Genomic DNA, 25651 nt, shown 5'->3' with positions numbered 1-25651 from the left:
TTTCTCCTGCGCACCCATAAACTATTGTTGTAGTCAACAAAATTTTACTCTTCTTTCACTTACTTTGTGTGCTTTTCTCTATGTTTCTAAAAAAAAATCTTCATTAGTTTCTTAGTCCACTTGACATATGTGTTTTTTTGACGTCCCTAAAATTTCGTGACTTTATCTCTTGGTTTACTCTTTAGTTCCTCCAGTTCACTTATCTTTGGTTCAACGAAGCTGTTCTACTCTATTATTAGTATTTCAGTATAGCCGCACAAGACGAGTGTGTGTAACACCATTTACATTCTGTACACAAGGAAAGTTTATAGAGGTAAGCGACTTTGACAAAGGGCAGATTATTATTACGCAGAGCCTGTGAACGAGTATCTCGAAAACGGCGAAGCTTGTCGAATGCTCACGTGTTAGTGGGGTTGGGATGGGTTGTTTGGGGGAGGAGACCAAACAGCAAGGTCATCAGTCTCATCGGATTAGGGAAGGACAGGGAAGGAAATCGGCCGTACCCTTTCAAAGGAACCATTCCGACATTTGCCTGGAGCGATTTAGGGAAATTTCGGAGAACCTAAATCAGGATGGCCGGAAGCGGGATTGAACCGTCGTCCTCCCGAATGCGAGTCCAGTGTGATACCCACTGCGCCACCTCGCTCGGTACATTCTAGTGTCGTGATCACCTCCGGGAAGTGGTAGAAGTACGCTGAAACTACCACTAGGTTTGGTTCAAATGGCTCTGAGCACTATGGGACTTAACTTCTGAGGTCATCAGTCCCCTAGAACTTAGAACTCTCTCTCTCTCTCTCTCTCTACTCGTTTAGTCGGTTCCGACTCTTCGTGGCCCCATGAACCAAATCACGCCACTTTTTCCTGTCTTGCACTTTCACCCGTAGACCTTCCAGGTTGGAGCACATTGCTTCTGTGATGCCATAGATCCATCTCATCCTCTGACGTCCTCTTCTTCTAGTTCCTCCAATCTTCCCCAGCATTAATGTTTTTTCCAGCGAGGCATGCCTTCGCATTGTGTGTCCAAAGCAGGTTAGCTTTTGTTTTAACATTAGACCTTCCAGGGAGAAATCTGGTTTTATTTGCTCCAATATTGATCTGTTGGTTCTCTTTGCAGTCCATGGAACTCTAAGAAGTTTCCTCCAACACCACAATTCGAAGGAGTCAATTCTTCGCCGTTCCGCCTTTCTAATGGTCCAGGTCTCACATCCATACATCACAACTGGAAAGACCATAGCCCTCACAATACGGATCTTTATTGCTAGTGTTATATCTCTGGACCTTATAACCTTGTCAAAGTTTGACATAGCCTGTCTACCGAGCAACAGGCGTCTCCGGATTTCATGGCTGCAGTCGCTATCAGCAGAGATCTGGGAACCGAGATAACTGAATGTGGTCACTTAGAACTACTTAAACCTAACTAACCTAAGGACATCACACACATCCATGCCCGAGGCAGCATTCGAACCTACGACCGTAGCGGTCACGCGGTTCCAGACTGCAGCGCCTAGAACCGCTCGGCCACTCAGACCGGCTACCACTAGGTGCTAAGTGGTTGGACGTCCATGACTCTTCGCAGAACTTGGGGTTTGGAGGCTTGTCTGCTCTGGAAATTAGGATAGATGATCATCTGTGGAAATTCTGCGGAAAGAGTACACTGCTGAAGCGCGCATAAAAGTGTTTCGGAGCACACTGTTCATCGCACTTTGCGCAACTCGGAGCACCATAACAGACCATCCCTACGTGTTCACACGTTGATCCAACGACATCGTCGGTTACGACTGCAGCGGGCACAGGACCGTCGGGATTCGACCAACGGTCAATGGAAACTTGTAGGCTCTTGAGCTGGATCACATTATTGCTATACTAGGTCGCTGGTGTCGTCTCCACAAACGCTGTCATCGAAGTGAAAGGCGGCTCAGAACGTGCAGCGCGGCACGACGCAGGGTGGTGGGAGCAGAATTACGCTGTGGGAGACATTTTCCTGCGCTTGCATGGGACCTGTGACAGTAGTCGAAGACACGCTGACCACCTGCATCCCTTCATGCTTGACGTCTTCCCCGACGGCAGTGTCATCCTTCAGAAGCATAATTGACCGTGTCTCGGAGCCGGATCCGTGCTACAGAGGTTTGAGGAGCATTATACAGGGTGTTACAAAAGGTACTGCCAAACTTTCAGGAAACATTCCTCACACATAAGTAAAGAAAAGATGTTATGTGGGCATGTTTCCGGAAACGCTTAATTTCCATGTTAGAGAGCTCATTTTAGTTTCGTCAGTATGTACTGTACTTCCTCGATTCACCGCCAGTTGGTCCAATTGAAGGAAGGTAATTTTGACTTCGGTGTTTGTATTGACTTGCGACTCATTTCTCTACAGTACTAGAATCAAGCACATCAGCACGTAGCATATTGATTGGGCCCCATGTTCTTCCACCTACGCTCAATGGAGCACGTTATCATGATTTCATACGGGATACTTTACCTGTGCTGCTAGAACATGTGCCTTTACAAGTACGACACAACATGTGGTTCATGCACGATGGAGCTCCTGCACATTTCAGTCGAAGTGTTCGTACGCTTCTCAACAACAGATTCGGTGACCGATGGATTGGTAGAGGCGGACCAATTCCATGGCCTCCACGCTCTCCTGACCTCAACCCTCTTGACTTTCATTTATGGGGACATTTGAAAGCTCTTGTCTACGCAACCCCGGTACCAATTGTAGAGACTCTTCGTGCTCGTATTATGGACGGCTGTGATACAGTACGCCATTCTCCAGGGCTGCATCAGCGCATCAGGGATTCCATGCGACGGAGGGTGGATGCATGTATCCTCGCTAACGGAGGACATTTTGAACATTTCCTGTAACAATGTGTTTGAAGTCACGCTGGTACGTTCTGTTGCTGTGTCTTTCCATTCCATGATTAATGTGATTTGAAGAGAAGTAATAAAATGAGCTCTAACATGGAAAGTAAGCGTTTCCGGACACATGTCCACATAACATATTGTCTTTCTTTGTGTGTGAGGAATGTTTCCTGAAAGTTTGGCCGTACCTTTTTGTAACACCCTGTAGTGAACTCACGTTGATGTCTCGGCGACCAAATCCGCCTGGTGTAAATCCTAAGGAACCCATCTGGGTCGGTACCGGGCGCCATCACCGAATACGCAAATCAGTGGTCCGATATTTACGCGAATTACGTGACTTGTGCGTAGACTCTAGTGCCTCCACAAACCTATCAGTCAACTGTTGGGTCCCTGACACGCAGAACCAGTAAGGTATTTCGTTCCATACACAGACAAACAAGCTATTAAGGGGACATGCCCCTGAACGGGCTCTATTTTTAGCATCCTCTTCACCCTCATAGTGCAACTGATCTATAAATGAGAGATAGCCCTAAATTCTTATACACAATTATGGTCATTCGTCAAAGCATTTCCCAAAAAATCATTGTGATATTTATTACATTTTGGTACTGACAACAATATTTATAATAGTATAAACAACGGAACACTATTTCACTGCACTATCATTTTCTTGGGAGCCACTGACTGCACAGCTTGGAAGAAGAGTCACAGTACAGACAACATTCACGTAAGTGTTTTAAGCCTCCGACTTCCTTCCCTGATGCTGATCTATGAAAAAGACAAGTAATTTGTTTCACTACAACAAAAATATTTAAAAATGTAGCTCATATATCACCGACATCATAATTACGTTATAAATTTTTCAAGAAATAATAGGCAAGGGAGGTAGAGAAGGTCATTCTAAATATCTGTACCAATTTGTGTGAGTTTAACTTCAGTCATTTAGGAGAAAATTGTACCTGAATGATGAAAATTCAAGTTTCCTGTAAATCGCAAAAGAAGATTTACAGATTCATTAACTTACCACTATGCTCATTTAGAACATTCCAGCTGCATGCTGCAGTTGTCCTCCTGTTTCCTTATCCACCGTACTCTTTCTCTTCATTCTTTTCTTTATCCTTGACTCCTTGCTAGCAGCCTCTGCAGCTGTCTCTGCTTCGGTTACCTGCAGCTTATCAATAGCAGTTAGAGCTGAAGCCATATTCCTTCCCGTCTGTATATTCAATTTCGTCATGACATTGATCCTTGAAATTGCGCCATCATTGAATGTTATTATTGCATCCATTACGCCAATCGTCAGCATTGTCAGCCCAACAAATACAGTTTTGGGTATTTTCTCCAATATACAGCTGTTGAAGCTTCCATTTGCGTTCTGAGAGAGACCACGCATACATTTCCTAATTGGATTTTTATTTTCCAGATCCATATATATAGGCCTAATTGCCTCCATTACAGCTCGTCTCATGTTCTCAAAATCTCCTACATTTCTCCTTATTGCTACTTCATAATATTGAGTCAAAGAATGAATTTCACTTTTTGTAAGACAACCTGAACCACCTACGTGTTTTCCGTCTTTACATAATTTTCTCAGCCGAGCTCCCATTCTTTTTTGTTCATGCCCAACACATTCAAACTTTTCTATCAGTGTGTCCCCATATGGTCTGTCATTAACAACAGTAATGTGTCATTTACGGTCTCCATCCCCAACTATCGAAGTTTTGTAAATAAATGTTATTAACATTTTACATATTTATTCTTCATGTCTACACATTGCAGTCTTTGTCGCTAGAGGGCTCCGAATTGTAGAGCTTCACATGGCTGTGTGTAGCCTAACTATGTCGGAGCGCGAGAGACAGCGTACTGTAATCGAGTTTCGAATTCGAAAATTCGTCCACACATCTAGCACTCTCTCCTTCAGCATGTCAATCCCAGAGCGTTGCGACATCTGCAACAGTCCAACGCCTTGGATTCACTATCATCGATCATCCTCCACACAGTTCAGACTGCGCGACTGCTACGGTCGCAGGTTCGAATCCTGCCGCGGGCATGGATGTGTGTGATGTCCTTAGGTTAGTTAGGTTTAACTAGTTCTAAGTTCTAAGGGACTGATGACCTAAGATGTTAAGTCCCATAGTGCTCAGAGCCATTTCAACAGTTCAGACTTGGCCACATGAGATTTTCATCTGTTTCCCAAACATAAAAAAATATCTTCGAGAACAGCACTTCGACACGGATGAAGCGGCGCAGCAGAGGTTAAGTTGTGGTTCCATCAACGAAGTCAAACATTCTACAGTGGCGATATCAACAAACTGGTCTATCTTCGAGAGAAATGTATTCCTCACAAGGACACTATATTGAGAAACACATATGTAGACATGGAGAACAGAGATGTAGAATACCGTATTAATAACGTTTGTTTTATTTAAAAAGCTTTAAGAGTTTTCTCATAAAAAAATCGGAAGCATTACTTTTTAGCACGCCTTTGTACATTAAACGTTAACTGTTTCATCAATTACACGGAATTATAAGCAAATAAAAGACATATTCTTATGTGGAAGACATTCATTGGGCGAGCATTCAACCCGCCTAAAGTAACACTGTCATTATTTAAGTAACAGACTTAGTACTTCAGACTAAATCAAACATTTTCATCATTGAAACTTGCTGGCAGATTAAAATTGTGTGCCGGACCGAGACTCGAACTCGGGACCTTTGCCTTTCGCGGGCAAGTGCTCTACGAACTTCTTTTTTTTTTTAATCTAATTTTGTTCGCTTTGCTTCGTTGTATCTGCTCGGGGCGGACGTCGTAAGACATCCGTTTAAGTTCGTTGTTGATCGATTAACTCAGTTTTTTTTATTACAGAGGGCAGCTAACCCTCTGACCGAACACGCTGAGCTACCGTGCCGGCGCCAACTGAGCTACCCAAGCACGACTCACGCCCCGTCCGCACAACTTTACTTCTGCCAGAAGCTCTCCTGCGAACCCTGCTGAACTAGCAGTCTTTCAGGAGTGCTAGTTCTGCAGGGTTCGCAGGAGAGCTTCTATAAAGTTTGGAATGTAGGAGACGTGATACTGGCAGAAGTAAAGTTGTGAGGAGGGGCGTGAGTCGTGCATGGGTAGCTCAGTTGGTAGAGCACTTGCCCGCGAAAGGCAAAGGTCCCGTGTTCGAGTCTAGGTCCAGCACACAATTTTAATCTGCCAGGAAGTTTCATATCAGTGCACACTCCGCTGCAGAGTGAAAATCTCATTCTTTCAGCATCTCAGTCTGAAAACTATTCATACTGAGATCGTGTCTAAGGAACAAATTGAGAGTCCCAACGAGTAGTCAACACAGAAAAAATTATGATTTTTGTCGATCGGTGACACAATAATTATACGATTCCGTAGTCATTACGCCACGATTTAATGTAATTCTATGATTTAGCCGAAATTTTCGTGACTGTACACATTTACGCCTTTACGTCGTCATCAGAATCGCATTAAATTAGTGTTCACGCAAAATATGTCGTCAGATTCCCTTAAATAACCGTACCATGTACTAGGGTAAGTCAGTTATTATCCGCAATCTAGTTATATTTTGTTTATTTTGGTAATACTGCCGTTTTACCTTGATAACGCATGTTTTGTTGAATTGTTGTTATATCTTTGCAATTTGCAAGCTGCTAGGTTAGTTTCGCTATCGTTGCCGTGCTGTTAATCATGGCTCCGCTGTCTATTTGCACTAAAGAAGAGCAACGTGCAGTGATCCGTTTCTAGTGGTCGGAAGGCGTATCAGGGGCCGAAATTCATCCAAGACTTTCGGTACAGTACGGGAAAAGAGCTTTGCCACAACGGAGTGTCCACGAATGGATTGAAAAATTCCGAAATGGTCGCACAAGTGTCACGCACGATGAAGGAGGAGGACGACTGTTTACCGCCACTAATGAAGAAACCATTGAGCGTTCACGTGAAACGATTCTCTTTGACAGACGATTAACTATTGACGAAGTGGTACATCGTCTGCAAATTAGTTACGGTTCTGCCTACGAAATCATCCACAACAGACTTGGCTTTCATAAAGTTTGAGCAACATGGGTCCCAAAACAACTCAGACACTTGCGTAAACAAACGCGCTTGGACATCTGCGAAAAACATTTCGATCGCTGTGGTAACGGAGGGGACAACTTCTCAGACAGGATCATTACTGGTGGCGAAACATGGATCCATCATTACGAGCCGGAGTGCAATCGGCAGAGTATGGAATGGAAACATCCAAATTCACCGTGCAAGAAAAATTTCAAGACCCAACCGTCCGCAGGAAAACTGATGCATACGGTTTTTCGGGACGCACAAGGTCCAGTACTGGAACATTATGGGGAAAGCGGCACAACAATAAACACTGTACGTCACAGTGAGATGCTTACTGCCAGGCTAAAGCCTGCAATTCGAAGCAAACGCCGAGGACTGCTGTCAAAAGGTGTTGTGTTGTTGCACGAGAATGCCCGTCCGCATACTGCTGCCCACGCTGCTGAAACGCTCCGCAAACTCAGATTTGAAGTACTGGATCATCCCGCATATAGTCCCAATTCTATCACTTGTTTGATCCACTCAAACAGGCATTAAGGGGCCGTCAATTTGCCTCGGACGAAGCAGGGAAAGAAGCGGTGCATTCCTGGCTCGCAGCTCAACCGAGAACCTTCTTTTATGAGGGCATCAGGAAGCTTGTACAACGATGGGCCAAGTATGTCGAAACGCCTAGTTCGAAAAATGATGTTCTTGTAAGTTTCCTAGTTGATTGCCGGCCGGAGAGGCCGAGCGGTTCTAGGCGCTACAGTCTGGAACCACGCGACCGCTACGGTCGCAGGTTCGAATCCTGCCTCAGGCATGGATGTGTGTGATGTCCTTAGGTTAGTTAGGTTTAAGTAGTTCTAAGTTCTAGGGGACTAATGACCTCAGCAGTTAAGTCCCATAGTGCTCTGAGCCATTTGAACCTATTTGATTACAATGAAATTTTGTAACTACTTTGCGGATAATAATTTACTTACCATCGTATTAGGCACATTGTGTCTTCATTCATTTACTGCGGTTTTGATGATGACTTACATCGAAACGGGTAAAGGCGTAGGGGAGACGGATGCTTGGCACATTTAAGGACAGTACTTTTTTCGGCAACCATGCTTGCTAGAGCGCTACCGACAAGGGAAGATAAGTACCGTCATCCACTAAGGGCTCTCACTTCACGGCACCAGGTTACTGAAGCTCTTAGTGTGAAGAACATAATTATTTGTGCTTTTATGCTTGGTGAGTGAATTGTGTTACTCAAATATCGAATCTCCTTGGGAGCATAGCGTTTATCATCGAGAACAGATACATATATTTTCGGTTTCAGAAGATTATTCTAGTTTGCAAGGTGCATTTGTGTAATCTGAAAGAAGTTACTGTGTAGTTTCCAAATCAAACATGGCGACGGGGCAAGTTTACGTAGTTCCGTTGGGAAACATTTTCACAATATTTTGCATTGCCATCATTGCTAACGCCCGAGTAATGGAAACTTTAAGACAACAGCAGTTGGAAACTGCAATTTAAAAATAATTAAGGCACAGGAGAATTTCTAAAAGAAGCTATTTGGACCCAATTAAAACTCAAGCAGAAAGAAGTGATTCTATGAGAGCAAGGACTGATGCTGGCAAGGTACTGTTAAGAGCAAGAAGAAGGAAAAATATGGATATGCCTACTTCTGACGTAATGATTAGTGTACTGCCCAGAGGCAGGTTTTCATGTGGTAACTCTCCATGTTCTGTCTACTGCTATCCTCTTCAGGTCCGCTTGGTTTCCGCTTCTCTATCTGTCATCTTGTATCTACCCCTTCGTCTCAGTCTTCTCTCACAAAATATCTGTTCCACAGCGTATGTAAATAAGCGCCCCATCCAGTTCTGCTTGCTTTCTTTTATCACGTCCCGGGTTCTAATGAAGAGGATGTAAATTGCGTTTGTATTTATTGCTTGAAACGATACAAACAATCAAAAGGAAATCAGGCATGGAGTCCACTGACGTAGACTTAAAAGATGGGCTCACTACGATTGTGCCACAGGACACGAAATTTTTTTTTTTTTTTTGAGTGCATAAGTTGCAACTCGGATAGTGATGATGAACAGTTAATTAAGTTAATTGAGTTAATTAAGATTCAAACTTCTATGAAAGCCAAGTTATGCTAACAGATGGAAACACGCCAAAAAATTTGTTTACTGTCAGTAAATCCGTTGTTTTTTACCATCTTAATTCGTGTAAGAAAGAGTATATTTTTTTACTGCGAACAACACATATTTTGAAGCGTTTATTAGTGTGTTTTGTTTATTAATTATTGTGTTCTAAGATATGCGTGCATGTGACCACATAGGTACGTATACATGCCCCATATCTGGAGAAGGTTCATGCATTCCAGCCTATGTAAAATTATTTTGCACTATGAAATGTAATGTTGAGTCAGAGGTGCATAATCATGTTATAAGACCAAACACTTTTAGACACGATAAATCTAACCAAAAATTTAAAAGATTCCGCAAAGAAATCCACGTTAACGTGCTCCGGTCTTCCATATAGTTTAAAATATAAATAAAAATGTGATAGATACGGAAAATAACATAAAAAACGCGATTGCTTTTGGGGAGATAGAGTTTTTTGACGGTTAAACGACAGTTACAATCGACAGTTAATATCGGTGTTGACAGGTTCTAACTTCGGAGACACGGTTGCGGGTGTGGTTCTGCTTAGGCTCGGTGTGTGGCGGAGTGCGCTTCGCTGATGCCTGGGACTGGCGGACGGCGAGCGCGTGCGGACAGCGCGTTGGCCAAGCGCTGCCGGCTTCTGTCAACAATGCCGCTTGTTGTGCAGCGGTGGCAAAACTCGGCCGCGGGGGCGGCGTATAAAGGGAGCGCCGGCCCGACCGCCGGTACTCTTCGGCCTCCAGCGGTCCGTCCACAAACGTCCATCACCGCAAGGGGTACCGAGGTACGTACAGCCGCCACAGGGGCTGCCTGGAGCGCGTTTCCTCTCTGGCGCAAGTCAGCGACAAAATGGGAACGGTAACAAGTCTGATCACATTCATGTTTCGTATACCGTTTCAATCGCCCACTGAAATTTCTCTGTTGCTGTGCTCCTCAATATGAAGACTAATTTTTTTTATTTATTGGTTTGGCCAGCTATGAACCACATACAAGTTAAGACTTATGATGCTTCATTTTCTTCCGTTCTTCCCCATACTTCTTCATTTTCTTGCCAACTCCTCGTCTCTGCTCATCTTTCCACACTCTCTTGGGTCGAGGTTTTGGCTCATCTTCTTCATAGTTTGCGTTTTCTATCAGTAGCCGGAAGTGATTCCTGTCACGTATTATTTCTTCTGTACCACCTATTTTGTTGGCGTCTTTCTTTACTGCTTCTATCCATCCTACTGTTTTTTCAGCTTACTAACGTAATTAAAAATTTTCTTTCTAATCCGTGTTTCTTCCATTCTTTTTAAATGAAGACTGATTTTATGTATATGTCCACGTAGCCTGTCCTGTGCATTCATTCCTGCGTAATAACTGTAACCTAGAGTTATTTGATCCTGCTTACTGCGTTCGAGCCCTAGTTTCCTACATATAATTTTAACCCTCTCCCCCACCCACCCCACTCCTACGATCACAAAGTTAACCTTCTATTCAGGCTTCAGTATTGTCTTGTCAACATATCCTTACTTTTAGTGAAGATGTGGCATAAATTCTTTTCTCCTCGATTCTAATCACTATTTCTTAATTAGTTATCCGATTTACCCATCTCATCTTCAGTACTATCCTACTGTACAATATATCAAAATCTTCTGTTTTCGCCGGCCGGAGTGGCCGTGTGGTTCTAGGCGCTACAATCTGGAGCCGAGCGACCGCTACGGTCTCAGGTTCGAATCCTGCCTCGGACATGGATGTGTGTGATGTCCTTAGGCTAGTTAGGTTTAATTAGTTCTAAGTTCTAGGCAACTGATGACCTCAGAAGTTAAGTCGCATAGTGGTTCAAATGGCTCTAAGCACTACGGGACTCAGCATCTGAGGTCATCAGTCGCCTAGAACTTAGAACTACTTAAACCTAACTAACCTAAGGACATCACACACATCCATGCCCGACACAGCATTCGAACCTGCGACCGTAGCAGCAGCGCGGTCCCGGACTGAAGCGCCTAGAACCGCTCGGCCACCACGGCAAGTCGCATAGTGCTCAGAGCCATTTGAACCATCTTCTCTTTTCGCTTGAATTGTTTATGGTGTACGTGGACATACACTCCAAATACTTAAATTTATATAGGATGTAAACAAATGCTTTTCTTACTATTTTCAGTCTTCATTTTTATATCGTCTCTACTTCCCCTATCATCAGCTATTTTGCTGTCGGAATGGCAAAACTGAACAACTAGTTTTAGCGACTCATCTCAAGTGCTTCGACTTACTTAATTCAGCTATGTTCCATAACTCCTGTTTCACTTTCGTTTATATCCATCTCATAACCTCTTTCTATGACGCCGTTCATTAGTAGCACATTTTCTACTTCTAAACATGAATCAGGAACTAACCGCTTGGATTAAATTCGATAATTCTTTGACGCGCCTTTTCGCCAGGAAACACAAATTTTATTATTATGTGCCCCGAATTTCTAGTTTCACTTAAGTACGTACGTCATAGTATGCCGTAACGTGGTGTGGGGTGCAGTACCTATTGTTTGCTCCACGCAGTTCCCTCGACGAACAATGAGCGGAAATAACGATTCGTAGGCTTCTGTTGTACGGCCAAAGGTATACTACAGCTTTCGTAGAATTTCGCTGTTTAGTATCTCATGCAAAAACTAAACACTGTTGTCTTCACCATCTGTATGACTTTCACCACTACTAACATTTAATTCATATTCACTTTGATTATTTCCTCTGTGTTCTGCTATGAAACATCATATTCTTTAGTAATTTTGTGCATTTCCAGAAGACGTCGTCTGTCTAGGAAAATTTGTGCAAGGTGACATCAAAGAGGCTAGCACCACTTTTACCATTTTCTGCACTCTCTCGTACAATTTGTTCCTAATTAAACAATCCCAGTCAGAAGGAGGGTCACATTCACTTACTAAACGTGAGACAGAAACAGATTTACGCTTGAATAATAATAGTATTGAAGGGCGTACGTTGTTGTGCTGGTGTCATTTTTAATAGGCTCACAACATAAATTAAAAATATGAATGGTAAAATTGAAAGGAGTATACTGGGGCACATTTGTATAAGACCGCAGACCAGAGATACTGCTTCTGGGCTGAGGTCATTATAGTGTTGCAGTAATAGAGCTCAGTTGTAGGTAGCTGTCTGTGAGGGAACGATGATGGTGTAGGCAGTTACCGTGGTGTGCTGTGTCAAGGCACCAAGTGTTAGATTAATGTAGGTATGTCAATATTGTTGAACTTGGAAGCAGAAGTCTTCATGTAAGCAAGGTGAAGATGTTTTTGTTTTACCTGCGCGTTGCTATAGATGAGTTGGATGATAATTTGTAGTTGTTGAGTAACACCAGAATGTACGTAAACTGTTTTGATAAAAATGGTGGCTAGAGATTTCATTTTTGTAATGCTTCTAAGATTTGTTAACAGAGCTATATGTAACCTGATGATTTGCATTTATATTGGTTTAATGATGTTAGATAATATTTGCTGTTTAAATCTCAAAATCTGTATTTCCAAATCTACCCTTTGATATTATGGATGATACACTTCCGTACAGAGTCTTTTTATGGAGATCGTTGGGCATGTCTGCAACATTTCCAAATCATCGAATATCTAAGAATATCCAGGCGTGGGAAAGTTACTTGCGGAAGACTCACGAGACGTTACCGAAGCTGATTAACTCGTAGAGGTAGTAAGATTGAAAGTGTAACGGAGAAACCCGACTAACTCTTCTGGCAGACGCAGCAAGAGAGGCGTAATACATCACGGACAGAATTAGAATTGAAGTTCGGAGAGTGCACTTTCCAAGAAGAGGCGAGGAACTGACTGCTTCCTCTTACATTTGTCTCGTGGAATTGCCACGTTGAGAAAAATCAGAGAAATTACAGCTCATTCAGAATCTTATCGACAATTCTTCCCGAGCACCATGAGCGAATAGTGAGGTGGCTTCGGGGAGAGTATTTGTGTATGTGGAGAAGGGGTAAATGTTCCATAGTGGAGGCCCTTCGCGTTTTTCAAATTTATTTATAATATAGGTACACAACATGCATCAAAATACTCGTCGGAGACTTGTCCATTATCTAATATAAGTCTTCAGAAATTACCTGGACAGTTTTAATTTTTATAACGAAAATGCGTAAAACATTTACAGTTCGTTAAATATGGCACTGACGCCAAGCTGCACTGCCTATCAGTTACTACCACAATCTTCATTTGTATTCACGTGTAATTTGTAAATCCACAAACTGTCTTTTGTTTTCGTCCCGTTACAGGTTTATGTAGTCTTTCGTTACGGAAGAAAAATTGATACATATTGTTGTCCTGAATGTGGAACTTGTCTTAAACACCGCAGTGCATCACTAGGTATGGTTTTGTTGGAAGCAGTACACCCACGTTTAGGAGGTTAGAACGCCTCATCCAAGTACGCTATGCAAATATACGCTGCTCAGTAAAGACTCCGCACCACGGAGAAAATTGACGGTTTCATCTACATCTGCATCTACATCTACACGGATACTGTGAAAATCACATTTAAGTGCCTGGCAGAGGATTCATCGAACCACCTTCAATTTCTCTATTATTCCAAACTCTTATAGCGCGAGGAATGAATGAACACCTATATCTTTCCGTACGAGCTCTGATTTCCCTTGTTATCGTGGTAAAAATAAATGGAAACGTCGTGTGGCTAGGGCCTCCCGTCGGGTAGACCGTTCGCCTGGTGCAGGTCTTTCGATTTGACGCCACTTGGGCGACCTGCACGTCGATGGGGATGAAATGATGATGATTAGGACAACACAACACCCAGTCCCTGAGCGGAGAAAATCTCCGACCCAGCCGGGAATCGAACCCGGGCCCTTAGGATTGACAGTCTGTCACGCTGACCACTCAGCTACCGGGCGGACTGTTTTATCGTGGTGACCGTTCCTCCCTATGTAGATCGGTGTCAACAAAATACTTTCACATCCGGAGGAGAAAGTTGGTGATTGGAATTTCGTGAGAAGATTCCGTCGCAACGAAAAACGCCTTCGTTTTAATTATTTCCAGCCCAAATCCTGTATCATTTCTGTGACACTCTGTCCCGTATTTCGCGATAATACAAAACGTGCTGCCTTTCTTTGAACTTTTTCGATGTACTCCGTCAGTCGTATCTGGTAAGGATCCCACACCGCGCAGCAGTATTCTAAAAGAAATTTGGATGGTTAGACATTGTTTCCGTTTCCGAAGTAGGAACGAGGTTGTGTGTAGTCGGCTTACGTAAGGGAAGAGAGTGTCGCATTCCGCAAGGGGGATTATGCATGCACACGACAGTGAGAATGTGCCGAGACGGATGGAAGAAAGTTGAGCATGTGTGCTCTTTTACTGCTTCCTGGCGGCCGTCCCAAAAAGTCCTAGCTTTCCTTTCGCGCTGGCATCCTGCCTTTCACACGAAAAAAGAAAAAGAAAAGTGATCTGCCACTCACCGACTGACCATTCTGACGTACTCCACTGGCCGAGTCTTTGGTTATATAAGATTTTGGCCCAAGACGTTACCGGAAACAAATTAAGTTGCTAGATAATGCTCCACTATTTGTAAAGGAGATGCTACCTACAGCTCCCTGAACGCCAGTTACCAGGGGAACCAGTGAAGTTTGTCTAAATATGACAATTTATACAATCATCAGGTGGCATCGCTTCAAATCTGTTATAGAATTTATATTGACAGCTGATCATCTGGACCGAACTGGGATCGTCATCCTCGGAAACATCGGAATCGGCTCGCGAAAGCATTCAGGATGGTTGTTTGTTCTTAGATGACAGTGTGCCGAGGAATATAGGACGTTGTTTGGTCGGTATTAAGTCTAGTGACTGATTTCAGAATCTCATGAACAAATGAGAGTCTGCCATAAGCAGTTTGCGCCATTTTCTACATTTTTTTGTTGCTGTGAGACATGACGTCTTTTGTGCAGCTTTCTGCACGTGTAATTGCTGGACATTATTTTAAAGTTGTTTGGAATATATTGTTAAGTCTTCTGGTACAGTGTTTTATGGTGAAAAATGGTATATATCTTCTTGAACTTTGATACAGAAGAAGTAACATGTGATACTTGCAAATGAACTGAGTTTCTTTAATGTCTTACTAATGTTATTTGTCTTGAAGATAGACGTTTGTTTTGGTTTACAATAGCTTCTACTTCAAAATGTATTTAACTTGTATCTGATTTCTGATAACACTTCTGTTTAATTTAATTGTTCTTACTGATTATTGGTGAATAGTAGAGTAATAACGTAACATATATACGATTGTACGCAATACTGATTTTCTTGATTGCAATCCATTTACATTTAAATAGAATATTTGTTGTTAGCCACATGATCATTTTGTATCTTGGCAGTTGTTTTCGAATTTGGAAAAACATTAATTTTCCAGAGCAGTTTTTGCAGTTTTAGAAAAAAAATCTGTAGCACATATGAAGTTAATGTCATTATTTAAAAATGGACTAAGATTGTATATAAAACTGCTATTATAAGGCTGGACAGAGGTTAAAGTTTGAAAAATGTACCTCCCTACTTCAGTTAGTCAAAAATTGGCTTTATCCACACTCTTTACCATCACCCGTCTAATTCACCTTCTGAAAATAGACGTCGTGCCCAAGCTCTGGAGAAAGTTCTTGGACAGAACTAAGATGACAGTAACTGTGTATTTAATGGGAAAAATGTGCCACCTTTTGCCGAGACATGTGTAAAATGCAATTAGACCACACTAACATAGTCTAGAAGACCTCTAGCGGTATTCACAAAAGTGTACGAAACATGTATTTAATTATCTGGAGAATTGAGCAGTTAATGCACCAAGGGAAGCTTTTTGTTTAAACTAGCTGGAAACACGAAACTTTCTAAGTCAATTTAGGTTTTGTGAAGCAGCAATTTGCTATCCAGTTACTTTAACACATCGCAGATTCTACGTATGTATAAGAGGCACTGAAAATAAAACGTGAAAAGTCAAATTTTGACTTATATCTTGATCAGAGCTGGCAATAGAATTGGAATGAACGTTCAATCAATCATCCGCGTTTCCCCATTGTACTGTGTAAGTGCGGAAATGATGAGGAAATATACTTCGATATCCACCTCTCTTTTCGGTGGTACTCCCCATTACAGAGAGCGATGCCCCACGGTTCAGGGCCTCTGCTGTTGCCCTGGAGACACGACCCGATGCAGAGCAGTCTTCAGCTCTTCTTACAACAATCTGGCCGGCACATCCTCGCTAACCTTGGACCACAACCTAACCGTGATGTCCTTTACAACTGGGCTTACGTGATGGACTTTGGCAAATCCATGCCAGTCAGTGTCGATACTTGACCAAGGATTGAAATACCCTTATTTGACAGGAATTCAGGAAGACGACATTTCAGTTTTGCAAGATACGTGCAAGTTGTCTTTCAGTGAAGACACGCCAATGACATTGTATCAGCAAAATATGTTAAAGATATTGATGCACTCTCGGACATTTGACTAGGCCATAATAGGTCTATCATTTGTGTTTCTTTTCACTGGAATCGCCGAGGTGGGTCTGATTTTCTGGAGACATAAATGAGAAGTAATAATCTGAATCAGCTATCAAATCGTCCGTCTCGTAGTAAACATCGTTTAGCATCAGTTTTGTCAGTGTGCACTGCCCATCAGCAAACACCCAAGATGTGGTGCTCCTCCTTATGAGTAACAAATTAAAGCATCAAAATAACTTTATTTGACCATTTTAATTTTGTTGTAATCCGTCGTAAGAGCAGTTTGATTCTTTACTATTTCTCTAGGCCGTGCCGATCCCTTCACCTCCTCATGCGCTTTGCAGCTCACGCCCTCAATAACTCGTACATCCATGTCTCCTCTGCAGTTTTAGCCGTCCATGAAGAATTACATCGGACACCTAGGACCAGATCCCCTCAACTACACCTAGACTGGAAAATTTTTCGCACCTCTTTGCACTCATATTCTTTTATAATCTCTTGACGTCGCTCTTTTGTGTCCACTTCCCTGTAATGCCTTTCTGTAGTGCTACGTTGCAAGCACTTGAACAACTGCCAAACACAAGTCGTTTAGGTCTTCAGTCGGCCTTTCCCAATGTTGTTCATTAGAAAGTCAGTGGTATGAGTTTTACTTTATTTGTTGAACGTGTCTCTAACCTAAGCGTCAAGAGAACTGTCTGTCCGTCTCGACTCTTATTTATCTACATTATAATGCAACTGGTTGAAGTCTGGGGCCACGACTCAGTATGTAGCGTATTGACGTAAAAGTAACTGAAGCAGAAAGCGTATCAGATGTTATAACTTTCTCGTCAGTATTTTTATTTGCTGCCTGAACGGATGTGTGCTCTGAGAGGCGTCAGTTTAAGGCGCTAAGATGCGTTTAGGTTAAGACACATATTTTCTTTTTCTTTTTTTTGTAACAGATCGTGTATATTATACTGCATATAAGTTAACTTACGTAGCCTTACGTCTGTAGTCGTATTTTAAGTGAATAATGTCTTAGTCGCAAACTACATAGTAAAAGCGTTTCTGTGTATTTCTAAGCATCACCAGTGTTCACTGCAGGATATATATTTTCCCTTAAAACTCTTAATATGGTGAAAAACAGTTGTAATGCTTAATGTGAAATAACTTCGCGATATTCACAATTTCGAGTCCTTATGCCCCTTTTTTAACCAACTCCGTAAATGTACCATGCTGTTACAGTGAACATTCAAGAAGAATATCAATGAGACGAAACGCTCTTTCTCGAAATAATGACTAACTCTTTATGAAAAAATATCTCAATCAAGAGATAATACCATAATTTGAAACATCTGCGGTCATTCTTTAGTTGCTATACAGATTATCGCTTTTGTATGTGGGGATCGTCTGCTACTAAATAAAAGCCTTTTACTTGTTGAATAACGTCGCTGCAGCTGTTGTAACTACTTTATTAAAGGCACAACCGTTTCGTAATTTAAAGCACATCATCAGATGTAACTATTATAGTGGTTAATCCATTTTACAGTCCGATTCCAAATATTTCCTTAATATTTGAGAAACTTCGGAAATAGCCATAATTACGGAGAAGCCGTCCTGGGACGTAAAGGCGCAAATCAGACGTGTAAGGCAGTCGCAGCGTTCTATCCCAGCGCTTTGTCTATTGTTCGCCGCATTTTAATCAATTAGTATCTCTGTTTCGGTAAATTTCCCAAACTTTAAAGAAACGTTTGGGATCGGACTATAAATGTGACTCGAGCACTATAACATTTGCACCTAATGATGAAATTTAAATTAAGATAACGGGAGTGCATTTACGAGGGTAATCTCAAAAGTAAGGTCTCCTATTTTTTTATAAGTTCATAGACCTGTTTATTTCTACAATGGTTTACATCAGTTTATAGCTTGAATATTTAGCTATTTTCGACATAATCACCATTTCTGTCGATGTATTTTTGTAGACACTGTTGCAGTTTTTGTATGCCCATGTCATACCAACTCGTCGCAGTGCTCTTCAGAAAGTTATGAACCTCTTCTTTCACCTCGTCGGCGGAGCTGAATTGCTGGGACCACAATTAACGCTGAGAGGTACTGTGAGACTCTGAAAAAACTCAAACGGGCAATTCAGAACCGGAGAAGAGGAATGTTGAGCAAGGGCGTACACATTGTCCACAACAACGCTCGCCCACACATCGCTCGGCAAACCGTTGCTCTCCTGCAACAGTTTCAGTGGAACATAATCACCCACCCACCCATAGTCCCGACTTGGCGCCCAGTGACCATCACCTGTTCGCTAGGTTAAAAGAACATTTGGCCGGATAGCGATTCAGCTCCGACGACGGGGTGAAAGAAGAGGTTCATAACTTTCTGGACAGCATGGCGGTGAGCTGGTATGACATGGGCATACAAAAACTGCCATAGCGTCTACAAAAACGCATAGACAGAAATGGTGATTAGGTCGAAAAAAATGGTTCACATGGTTCTAAGCACTATGGGACTTAACTTCTGATGTCATCAGTCCCCTATAACTTAGAACTACTTAAACCTAACCAACCTAAGGACATCACACACATCCATGCCCGAGGCAGGATTCGAACCTGCGACCGTAGCCATCGCGCGGTTCCAGACTGTAGCGCCTAGAATCGCTCGGCCACCCCGGCCGGCGATTAGGTCGAAAAGTAGCTAAATGTTCAAGCTGTAAACGTATGTAAACCACTGAAGAAATAAACAGGTCTATGTATTCATAAAAAAATAAGAGACATTACTTTTGAGATTACCCTCGTAATAAAGGATTTATAGCAGCCGCGGCGGTTTTTATTCAACGTGTAAAAGTTTGGCTATGGATGGCCACCCAGTAAACTATGTACCGACTTGACTGAAAATCCTAGGAAGTTCTGGTCTTACCTTAAACCAGTAAGTGGATCGAAACAGCATATCCAGACACTCTGGGATGATGATGGCATTGAAACAGAGGATGACACGCGTGAAGCCGAAATACTAAACAACTAGTTCCAAAGCTGTTTCACAGAGGAAGACCGCACTGCAGTTCCTTCTCTATATTCTCGCACGAACGAAAAAAATGGCTGACATCGAAATAAGTGTCCAAGGAATAGAAAAGCAACTGAAATCACTCAACAGAGGAAAGTCCACTGGACCTGACGGGATGCCAACACTATTCTACACAGAGTTCGCGAAAGAACTTGCCCCCCTTCTAACATCCGTGTACCGCAAGTCTTTAGAGGAACGGGAGGTTCCAAATGATTGGAAAAGAGCACAGGTATTCCTAGTTTTCAAGAAGGATCGTCGAGCAGATGCGCAAAACTATAGGCCTATATCTCTGACATCGGTCTGTTGTAGAATTTTTTGCTCGCGTATCATGTCATTTATGGAAACCCAGAAGCTACTCTGTAGGAATCAACATGGATTCCGGAAACAGTGATCGTGTGAGATCCAACTCGCTTTATTTGTTCATGAGACCCAGAAAATATTAGATACAGGCTCCCAGGTAGATGCCATTTTCCTTGACTTCCGGAAGGCGTTCGATACAGTTCCGCACTGTCGCCTGATAAACAAAGTAAGAGCCTACGGAACATCAGACCAGCTGTGTGGCTGGATTGAAGAGTTTTTAGCAAACAGAACAGAGCATATTGGTCTACAGACGTTAAAGTAACCTCTGCCATACCACAGGGGAGTGTTATGGGACCATTGCGTTTCACAATATACATAAATGACTTGGTAGATAGTGTCGGAAGTTGCATGCGGCTTTTCGCGGATGATGCTGTAGTATACAGAGAAGTTGCAGCATTAGAAAATTGCAGCGAAATGCAGGAAGATCTGCAGCGGATAGGCACTTGGTGCAGGGAGTGGCAACTGACCCTTAACATAGACAAATGTAATGTACTGCGAATACATAGAAAGAAGTATCCTTTATTGTATGATTATGTGATAGCGGAACAAACACTGGTAGCAGTTACTTCTGTAAAATACCTGGGAGTATGCGTACGGAACGATTTGAAGTGGAATGATCATATAAAATTAATTGTTGGTAAGGCGGGTTCCAGATTGAGATTCATTGGGAGAGTCCTTAGAAAATGTAGTCCATCAACAAAGGAGGTGGCTTACAAAATACTCGTTCGACGTATACTTTAGTATTGCTCATCAAAGTGGGATCCGTACCAGGTCGGGTTGACAGAGGAGGTAGAGAAGATCAAAAGAAGAGCGGCGCGTTTCGTCACAGGTTATTTTGGTAAGCGTGATAGCGTTACGGAGATGTTTAGCAAACTCAAGAGTCTGCAAGAGAGGCGCTCTGCATCGCGGTGTAGCTTGCTGTCCAGGTTTTGAGAGGGTGCATTTCTGGATGAGGTATCGATTATATTGCTCCCCCTACTTATACCTCCCGAGGAGATGACGAATGTAAAATTAGAGAGATTCGAGCGCGCACGGAGGCTTTCCGGCAGTCGTTCTACCCGCGAACCATACGCGACTGGAACGGGAAAGGGAGGTTATGACAGTGACACGTAAAGTGCCCTCCGCCACACACCGTCGGATGGCTTGCGAAGTGTAGAAATGTAGTAGATGTTCAAAAGTCTTTTAATTTTTGTGATGAGAGTGTGACTTTCTCTTGTACGTAGCCGCTGGACGGCCCTCACGTTCGCCATAATTGGTCGTACACTTGTAGACTCGCTAGTGACCTTGATGTCGGTGAGGAGCTAAATCCCTGACCCTGACCCTGACCCTGACTTGTGGACTCGCTGCTGTGCAGATGACGTCCTTATCGTGGCTGCTGCTGGCTGCCGCCGGCCTGTCGCTGGTGGCGGCGTCGTGCGACAAGTCGCTGCTGCCCGAGCTGACGTTCACGCTGAACGGCGCCAACCTGGCCTGGCCGTGCACGTCGACGCGCAACATCTACGCCTCGTCGGGCCGCTACGTGTCGCGCAACATCATCGCGACCCGCGTGCAGATCTTCAAGGACGAGGCCATCGTGGCAACGCCGCGCTACAAGCCGGGCGTGCCCTTCACGCTGGGCAAGCTGTCGCTCAAGAGCAAGGACCACCAGGCGGTGCTGAGCCCCTTCCCCTGCTGGAGCCTCCAGGAGGAGGGCAACTGCCAGGCGCTGCAGTCGGTCGTCGACCTGTTCCTCGACCCGCAGGACATCCTCTGGGTGCTCGACGTCGGCATCGTCAACACGCTGGACCAGCCCATCCGCCGCTGCCCGCCCAAGATCGTCGCCATCAACGTGAAGACCGGCAAGGTGGTGAAGGTGATCGACCTGTCGGGGCTCGTGTGCTCGGCCAGCCGGCTGCAGTACCTCGTGGTCGACTACGCTGAGGACGGGCGCGTGTTCATCTACGTGAGCGACGCGGCGACGCGCGCCATCATCGTGTTCGACGTGACGGCCGGGCGCGGCTTCCGCGTGGTGCTGCCCAAGGCGGTCACCGACGGCTGCCTGCGCCGCGACGTGCTCTACCTGGCGCTCATCCGCAAGCCGTGCGGCACCACCGTGCTCTACTTCACCTACCTGTCCTCGGGCCGGCTCTTCTCCATCAAGACGGCGCACCTGAGGCGCGGCAACGCGCGCGGCACCGTCGTCGACGTCGGCCCCAAACCCACCAACCTGGTCATCCTGGGCACGGACGGCGGCACCGCCCTCTTCTTCCGCTACAAGGGCGACAGCGAGATCTACCTGTGGAACACGGAGACCTGCTTCAAGGAGGAGAATTTCATGCTGGTGCAGCAGGCCGGCGAGTGCCGCCTGGCCACGCAGGTGGTTCCAGGGTACAAGCGGCTCATGTGGGTGCTGGAGAGCAACTTCCAGGACTACATCCAGAACACCGTGGGCTGCGCCGGCGCCTCCGTCTCCCTGCACCCGCTCGTCAAGGGCTGCGAATAAACGCCCCGCCCCACCGCCTCACCACCTGAGCGAAGCAGACGCAGACGAAGACACCTCCAACACTGCGCTGGTGCCACCCCGTGGCGATTATCTCGATACCCCTCAAAGACGGACCGCAGCCGACGGGTGAAACCTGTACGCAGTAGCAGGTGTTCATCTTTAGAGTACCTCTTTCTCGACACACCAATATTTCGCTCACACATGTATTCAACTGAGAATGTAAGTGCCTAAATATTCTTCAATAAACCTACAGCGAACTTTGTATGAAATATGTCCTTACCAGTTTCGCAGATACATCAATGAAGTCGAAACAGACAATCGTAGTGATACAACATTTTTAATGCGGCACTGCAATCAAATACCCACCTGTATGTGCAACATTGTATTTATTTATCTTTTTCTTAATTTAAGGAAGATAACCACGGTTGCATATACCTCCTCCAGCTAGTACTAAACTAGAGGTTGAGTGCAGTTGAACTATTCATACAACGTACGAATACTCAATAAACTAACAATTCAGTGGACACTTGATTATTCTCTGTGAATTCATATGTGAACTTGTAAACGAGACAGATAAAAATGGAGGAATATGTCTGCAAGTAAGCTATTCTAAAGAAAATAAAAATATTTTACCTCATAATAATCTGTACCATTCTTTACATACATCCTTGAGCATACCATATCTCGCAGTATCAATGTATATGCCACATGATTTACAATTTTACTGTTATAGAACGCGGCGGACATTTAAGATGCCGTGGAAATATACTGGGTGTAGAGGAACAACCTAATAATAAAGTGAGATTTGCAGTACGGAACGTCGAATGGGGAAAAATTTTCCAGGTTACCACAAGTTGCACAATTTCGGAGCTACGGCCATACTACGACAGCAAATCAGTCATGAGCGTGCTGAAGTGTGTGCATTTAAACTAACTTTAAATCAAAGTTCAGACGTCGGCTCAATCACATTTTTACAGAGTAAAAACACTAAAATTGACGTTTTTCTAAGGTTAATCATTCTTAATCACAATGATTATAGAAGAACTTCTAAAACCGATGAAGATAAAAGTATAAATAAAAATACTAATATTTTGTGCTCAGTTTCCTCGCAACTGTCTCTTCTTAGGATGTGCTTCTACATCATCTGTCCAGCTGATAAAATGAACTAAAATGAAATGGCGTATGCCGCCCTGAGTATTGATAGCTCACCTCAAACAGCAATTCGTGTGCACTAACCGAGTATTTCCACAAAGGAAATACAAACACGTAAGAAACGTGAGTGAGATTTCGTCTTAGTAAACAAGAAATGAAAGAGATACTAACGAATAAAGGTAATGCATAACCTTATCAGAAATCTTGGAAGTTCACATCTCGTCAGGAACAGCGGCGTAACTGTAAGCCATTAAAATATATATATATATATATATATATATATATATATATATATATATATATATTAAAACAATCTACAAAACTTTTTAGGAAGTTGTTTGTTATCAACTGCTCCCAACCATTTAATGTATTTAAGTTTTCCACGCCTTCTATCCTAATCTTAAACTGTTCTAGCAGATCCAGTTTCCTACCCTTATCATCTATGTGCACAATTGCGAGGTCTTCTTCAGTTCCCATCAAAGGGTGACCAGATCCATGAATATTCACCGCTACTGAGGACTTTTCAAAGTTATTAAGCCAAAAAGCATCCCTACCAGACTGACCGATGTCGTTCGCATTACAGCAGTTACACTGAATTTAGTAGGTACCAACTCTCTCGTATTTATCAACCTCATTCTGCAGCGTACTAGCAACTAATCTCTTACTGCCACGGGAAGCAGCGTTCATGTGCACAACCCCACCCTATTTATGACATTGAAATCTCATGTTTTTCAGTTTTACTAGTACACTGAACTTGTTTAATCACCATACAGTTCTTCTTTAAAAATCCATGCCCTTTCTCTTAGTCTGGATATTATACATAATTTTTGTAAGAAACATCAGTCTTTCACTCGTCATCCGTCGCATCTGCTCATCTAGGGTACCTGTCAGAGGCAGGGCGACACCTCACCTAATTTAAGATCTCGCCTGTGTGTGCGTCTCACCGAAGGAAGCTTTTGTCTGCGCTGTTCCCCGTTGACCTGACTTCCGGATACACTGGTGGATGTCTTGCGGTTGCAGACGCTGCAGTAATTTTGATGACAGTTCTGCTGCCAACGTGCTTTGTATGCTTTTGCTACCACAGAACATTGGATGCACACTTGTTACTTCAAATTCCAGAAGTGGTTATGTTATTCAAACAATCTCTTTCAAAACTGTCAAATTCTTCTCTGCCACTTGAACTGTTCCAAGTTTAGCAGTAGTTCACTAACTGATCTATTTAATTAATGTTACTCTTGTAGTCTCCATCAGTAATGTGTTACGAGCTCGTTGTGTTGCCGATGTACTCACAAACACTTTACACAGCTTTAACCACGCTACTAAGTGACGATGTAATTGCCATTTTAACAATTACTAGATGAGAACTATAAATCTAACATGTTATGTGGACTGGACACTACCAATACAGTAGACGTCGTCAAGGTAAGAGAATAAACTGAAAAGAAGTAATACAAAATTCTCAAATATAATGGCTAGTTCTGAATACGCCGTACATTTTCTGTATTCAGCAAGTTATTTCGTTTTATACATTGCAAATTTCCATAGGCAACGTTTACTTACTTTGTGACGTGGCGTATTTAGATCTGATAATGAGACATAATTTATTGCCGCGTGTTTTCTCTCCTGTTGTGGAACTGACCAAGGTGGTATCGAAATTAAGGAAATTGGCTAGTATTTGGAAGAAGTGGGATTCAAATTCCTGCCCGGCCATTTAGATTTCCAGAAGTTTCGGTAAGTCACTTAACGTGAATGCCAATGATTTGTTCAAAAAGTACCAGATTCCTGTCCCATACTTTAACTATTTCAAACAGTGCGTGTCTTAATCACTTAGGAATCGACGGAACGTTACGCCCAAACTTTGTTTCTTCTGACCTATTGCAGCAACGGAGATAGGTTTTTAAATTCTTGGACGTTAATTGATTTTAAAGGCGTAAGAAAAGAAATGCATTGATGATAGCAACAGAAGCAGCACTGCCGATCTGGCCATTATTTGACATTTGTTATCCACAAAATACAGGGTGATTCAAAAAGAATACCACAACTTTAAAAATGTGTATTTAATGA

General features: G+C 43.2%; 1 protein-coding gene across 1 annotated transcript; it reads left to right on the top strand.

Moving 5' to 3' along the window:
* The first annotated feature begins 21307 nt into the window (after positions 1–21307).
* LOC124596448 (major royal jelly protein 1) lies at positions 21308–22435 on the top strand. The gene has a single exon (XM_047135582.1). It carries the CDS (start codon positions 21308–21310, stop codon positions 22433–22435), a length of 1128 nt encoding a protein of 375 aa, XP_046991538.1.
* The last annotated feature ends 3216 nt before the right edge of the window (positions 22436–25651 follow it).

Source organism: Schistocerca americana, chromosome 2, assembly GCF_021461395.2.
Source record: "Schistocerca americana isolate TAMUIC-IGC-003095 chromosome 2, iqSchAmer2.1, whole genome shotgun sequence".
In the NCBI taxonomy this organism is placed as follows: domain Eukaryota; kingdom Metazoa; phylum Arthropoda; class Insecta; order Orthoptera; family Acrididae; genus Schistocerca; species Schistocerca americana.
This window is presented reverse-complemented; position numbering and strand designations above follow the sequence as displayed.

Bases quoted from the DNA above. Each gene is read 5' to 3' on its own strand.
- LOC124596448 (XM_047135582.1), top strand. From the start codon at position 21,308: ATGACGTCCTTATCGTGGCTGCTGCTGGCTGCCGCCGGCCTGTCGCTG.